Below are 6246 nucleotides of genomic sequence, written 5' to 3'. Positions count from 1 at the left end.
TGCAACTAAATCTCAATTGGCAGAAATCAGCATTTTCTAGCAAGTTTTAGACGAGAAAAAAAGAAAAAAAAAAAAAGATGAAAATGACGACAAAATAAAAAAGTTGCTATCAAAAGTGGAAAGACTGCTTGGCCCACACCAAAAATATGTTTTCTTCATCATTTTTTTAACAAACTGAATATATAAGAATAGTTTTTTTTGTAAATACAGCAGTTCTGTAAAAATACAGAATCTGCGTCCACAAACACCTGGTAAAACGTAATAACATTTTATTTCCATAACAGCATCAATAAAAGTGACCTGCATTCAACTATGCTCGAAACTTGCCAAGTCACTCTTTCTGATTGCTCTACCTGATGGCTGTCAATGTAACTCCTTACGTTGCATTTTTAATGAGAAGCACAATGCATGTCTGCATGATTGATGCACGATCTAATTGTCTTGTCATAACGAAAGTGATAACCTTGCATCAATGGTTTTATAAGCTAGAAACCTAGAAAGACACACACACACACACACACATACACACACACACCTTTCATCAACGGCCCATCACAAACACGGTGGCTCCATGCTGCTTTTTTTAAGGGGGGGAATTATAATTTTTGATGTTTCAAGTCTTGCCTTTGAAATCCACGTCTCCATCCGGGTCCGTCAAGCTCCAAATTATGCAAATGGATTGTTTACTATTCATGCGACCATATCAAAGCAGAGAGATACAGCGGGGGAGCAGGAAGTTGTGGCAAGTTACCAATGTGAGGGAGGGACACCCTAGGAAACATTTGCTAAAGTCATGGAATCGTGTCTCGTGTTTTTCTCATACACACACACACACACACACACACACACACACACACACACACACACACACACACACACACACACACACACACACACACACACACACACACACACACACACACACACACACACACACACACAACCGAGCGCACGCAGATAGACAGACAGACAGACAAATACACATGCACACACAGCATTGATAGACAACAAGAAATCAAAAGAAGCACATCCATCTACATCCAAACCATCTAATTGATCTCCATATTCAATGTGACGCCGCAGCAGGAAGCGAACACCACAGAGGGAGGCAATACCCAAACAGCCGAGACACTTTCTGAGCCACTCGCAAACAGAGATCAGAAACATCTGGTTTGGGTGCGGAGAATGAGGGAAAACTACAGAAAACAAGAACAGAGTTGATGTTGAGATTAGAGGTCAGCCGAAGACAGTGATATCCATTTGTGTCACAGCAGGAGAGTAGACCCTGAGCCCATACTTATTTCTGCCACTTTCACACTCGCAAGACATGCCATCAAGCACACCAATCCTGTAATAGCCGCTCTGCTAGGATAGAAGCCCTGACCCTAGCATGTATGGCCAGTGTAGCCATGCAAAGCTAGTATAGCGTCGTGTCTAGCTAGTAGGCCTCATATTTGTAGCACGACAGAATCATGTTTTAAAACATAGCAAAGTCCAGAGAGCACAGACCACATTATTTCTGGCATTTGGTTTTTTTATCGCCGTGCACATTAATGATGCATTTTTTGATTTTTGCATTTTTGGGGGAATTTTCGAATACACTCAAATCTCTCTTATATTTTGTAATACATTATTCAAATTGGATCATTTGGTTCAGCTGACAGCCCGTATAGCCACTTAATCATGTTTAGCGAGAGCAGCAGGTATAGCATGTAGTGTTGCATATATGGCCAGTACAGTAAGCCTATGTACAGCCAGTGTAGCATATACAGCAGACATAGCATATTCACATCAATGGCATGCAGTTTCGCATAACTCCCGCACGCCATAGCCTGATCCCATTCATGTCCTATTGACACGTCAAACAGATCAGTGTATAGGCCCACACGTATTACAGATGAACTGAGGCAAACACACACTGAGTCTCGTCTTTGGCTCTGCTGACTTCTCACTACATTCTGTAAATATTAACACTATATTAAACAGTCAAGCTTAGTGTCACCGGGGAAACGCATGGAGAGCGGGCTGCTGGGTCTCTGAGTGCACCTCAGAATTAATTTGATGTAAACGCAAGACCGCCGCTGTTATGTGCCTGATCCCTGATGCCAGCGTGCTGTTGATCCGCTATGTGGAATATGTCAAAATTTCTGAATTGACGGTACAGTTTTAGGATTTAGTAGTTCATGCATTTTTCACGCCGGATTTACTTACATTAGTTCCTAAGTGTATGATTTCAAAATATGGGGTTCTAAGAATGTACACACTGAATAATTCCTAGTATTAATTAGTTTTAGCATTGATGCATCATATGGTTGTATACTATTTTGTAGTGTAAGCATGTGTACCATGTCCAGTTGTTTTGTATTTATTAGTCCAAGCATGCATTATATAAATTGCATAGTTGAATCGTATTTAGCAGTTTGAGCAGGTATACAGCTTATGGTTGCACTGTCAGTATTTAGTAGTCCGAGCATGCATACCCCGTGTGTACTGTAATTTGCTGCCCACCTCGTGCACCTTTGTTTGAAGAGAATAGGGCTGAGGGTGGAACGATGCCTACCACGCTCTGCTGGGGACCACGTCCAAAGCAATTGGACAATTTACATTCTGAACATCACATCACTAATGTCGCAGCAACCAAATTATGAGATCAATATTGTCCATCCAATTAATGGTTAATTAACTAGCACCTATACATCAGCACTTTTACCTAGCTCCTATTGGATCTGAGCGCAGTCCATGTGTGCGTTCAATAAAGCGTTCGATAGAATAAGGATTACCATCCCCGAGAGATGAGGGTATGTCTATAGGGTTACGGATGCTGTGATACATAAACTGCACGACTTATAGTTATTCACAAGTAATCTCGGCGGGAAGACTCTTTAAACATTCTCCATAGGGTGGTCCGAGCTGATTCCACGCCATCTCATTCCGGCGCTCTCCTACCCTCCCGATGTTTGTCCCTTTGGCAGGAATATGGATAAACCTGCACTGTACCGGGGGCTGTGTTCAAATATGTGCATTGTATTTCAAACTGACAAGACCGCAATCCCGGTGATCCACAATTTATGTGTTCCAGACTTCCGAATGCACAGGGGCAGATTGCATCGGCAAACTCAGTTCAGAGTAATGCATTGCATGGAAAGTGTGTGTGTGTGTGTGTGTGTGTGTGTGTGTGTGTGTGTGTGTGTGTGTGTGTGTGTGTGTGTGTGTGTGTGTGTGTGTGTGTGTGTGTGTGTGTGTCTGTGTGTGTCTGTGTGTGTGTGTGTGTTTAAGATTTAAAATGCCATTTCATAACATTGATAGTATTTCTTCCCTTTACCAAGAAAATAGCATTTCTACATTCTGGTTAGAGCTTATACACCGTGCTTACAGGCCCACTCTGCCCCATGGCTGCTTGGGAATCCATGTTCACGAAGCTGGAAAACGAACAACCTGTGCAGTCGGTCTTCCTTGCGGGTGGATTTTTAGCTACACTACCCTCCCATCAGAGCCGCAATACCACCATTCTGTCCACGCCATTCCACTCCACTCCACTCTCGGCCCTGTGGCAACCCGGAGACATGCGGCCATCTTGTTTTGACCCGCAGGCAAGATAGCAGCGCTGGCCAAAGCCTTTGTGAGCCCCAGTGGGGGGGAGGGGGGCCGGTTAGGTGGCGGGGCTCAGAGACTGGAGTGTGTCCGTGAGGCGATTGTGTTGGTACGGGGGCAGCCCAAAAAATATATAAAAGCTAAAAAGATAGAAATATGGAATATATGATGACATCCTTCTTCATTTGGTGGACTCTAAAACATAATAATATTTACCCTTTGGTGGAAAATATGATGTCATAATGTTTTCCAATTGGTGGAGTACATGATAACTCATGGAATATATGATGGAAAAGTCTATGTTATTTGATGGACAATAGGACAGCATAACATACTATTTGGTGGAATATATTACATAACAGCATAGGCCGCTTATGAATTATATATATATAGATCGCAATGTAGATATCAAAGTATATCTTGTGTGATGGGCACCTACCCAAAGCACCTTACAAGAGCCAGAGTGTATACATGGTTAGCGTGGGTGACCCCAGAGTGGTCTGAACCCCCTTAGCCCCAGCCAGGTTACAGCACACGCTCTTCCACTGGAGCGCGACAGCCCCGCATACATCCACTCACACACTGACACTCTGTAACCTTATGGATTTCCTTCCAGCCGGTGGAAGTGCGCCGCCTCGGAAACTCCCCTAGTGATGGACCATAACGACACTCCACAGTCCACACCAGAGAGCAGTGGGCGGTCGGACACTGTGAGTGTACAGCGACAGCGCGCCTGGGGGGGGGTGTCTGATAACGGGGTGGAAGAACACTCAGACGTACCGCTGGCTCTCGACGCAAACGGAGGACTGAAGAGTAAAGAGGTCGCACTCACGAGAAGAGGTCATATAGGAGAAGAGACTTCCATAGGGAGGCCGTCAAACCTTCAGGGCTGTGCTGGAGAGACCTTTAAAGGGGCCCTGTTTTTTCACCAGGTGTGATGATGATGATGAGCCACTACAAAATCAGTCCATTAGTGACATCACAAGTGGCGGATGTATGAGCTACCAGCCTTCAAAGTCTGACTGGACGAACTGGTAGGCTGAGCTAGCCATCATACATCTGGGAGAAACGGCTTGCAGCTAGCTATCAACATCACCACTGTTGGATGGAAAGGATCCCTTTAATACATTTAGGACAACAAATAAAATCTCGTACACCTCGTTGTGGGAGGAAGGGGACTCGGATCTCAGGATTCATGAAACAGTAAGTGATGAGAATAGAAATTGGCAAACAACAGGTGCCATTCCGCTTCAAACCATATAAGTAATATATTTGAGTCTCATAAGGTCCTGGTGTCCATCATCAAAGACTCATTTGAAATGGGGCAGCATTCACTTTCTCCCCATCAGGTGGTCCGTCTTGTGCCAACTCGGTCAAGTCAATATATAAAAATCTACTGTGAAAAATCCACCCTGGCCCATTTCTACACTTCCATCACGAACAGCTTCCGTACGCTTGGGAGGGGCACTCAGGAAGGAAGTAGGACGTTTAGCAGCCTCCTGCTGTTTCAATGTAATCATTTAGCGTGTTGTACCGACAATGTGATTGGAAGTCAGTGCCCCGCCCTCAAACTTCAGCCCTAGCGTGCCAGGAAGAGGGAAAAGAGAGGCAAAATGACAACAGCCGAATCTTCACAGGAAAGCAACCCACATCCTCCTTAACGAGGAACATGATAGATGTTGAGCATCCATTGTTGATCCGGGACCGGGCTAATTGTGTGTTTCAAGCTATAGTAATTGCATTAAAGTGTGTTTTATTTTAAAAGGGAATTTAATGGTATGCTTCTTACGCAATTACACTCAGTTACACTCAGCAGGTGCCAATGCTAGCAGTAATTGCTAGAGAACAGGCAGCAAAACAAGCGTTGTTGTCTTCACATCGCGCATCCTACCACTATCCCAAACTAGCATTCAGCTATTCTTCCTTTCCCTAATTGCTAACAACAAAATGGCATTTATCAGTTACTTCCTCATGAATAAGAAATAACAGGAGGACAGCATCAACACAGCAACGAGAACAAAATTGCATTTACCAATTATTTCATGAATAAAAGTCAATGAGCACCAGACTCGGGCAACAGAAAAGACAAAAAGACAGTTGGAGAATGACATGCAGCCAACAGGGTGTGGCCGGGGGCTGCACATGCAGGACTTACCTATAAATTTTATATCTGGTAGTAAATCCTTGGCGGAATCTTTCCACAAAGGAGAGGTAACTCCGTGAGTGGTGGAAAGGACCGCGGTCGGAGATGAGCCAATCATACTGCTTGGTGACGTGCTGCTCATTGGCCGACGGGTCCGGGCGTGAAGACCAAACTGTTATATGATTCCATATAAACAGGAAGCAGATGACCTCAATAGACCTCCAGTTCATGCTTTTTCCTAAGCCGCTCTCTGTTCATTCTCGCTCCATTCTGTGGAGACCTGCGGAGGGGGAGAAACGAAAGGGAGAGGGAGGTGGTGGTGGTGGGGGGGGGGGGGGGGGGGGAGAGGCGGGATGGGGGAAAGAAGGAAGAAGGAGATAAACAAATTAAATGTCGAGGTTAAGAGGAAAAAAAGCGACATAGACAAAAATACATTTTGAGTTGATAGGTTAATTGTTTTGCTGTTTAACAAATAACGCTTTGCCCTCTTATTTTGTTCCCCGCCTGCTCGA

General features: G+C 44.5%; 1 protein-coding gene across 2 annotated transcripts in view; it reads right to left on the bottom strand.

Annotated features, from left to right (window-relative positions):
- Positions 1–5964, bottom strand: part of brinp1 (bone morphogenetic protein/retinoic acid inducible neural-specific 1) — a 77394-nt gene extending 71430 nt beyond the window's left edge. For both annotated transcript variants that reach the window (XM_056578585.1, XM_056578586.1), the window contains exon 1: positions 5747–5964. In XM_056578585.1, the coding sequence (XP_056434560.1) occupies positions 5747–5964 (218 nt within the window). The remainder of the gene's footprint in view (positions 1–5746) is intronic.
- Positions 5965–6246: the final 282 nt, after the last annotated feature.

Source organism: Gadus chalcogrammus, chromosome 19 (genome assembly GCF_026213295.1).
Source record: "Gadus chalcogrammus isolate NIFS_2021 chromosome 19, NIFS_Gcha_1.0, whole genome shotgun sequence".
Taxonomy (NCBI): domain Eukaryota; kingdom Metazoa; phylum Chordata; class Actinopteri; order Gadiformes; family Gadidae; genus Gadus; species Gadus chalcogrammus.
This window is presented reverse-complemented; position numbering and strand designations above follow the sequence as displayed.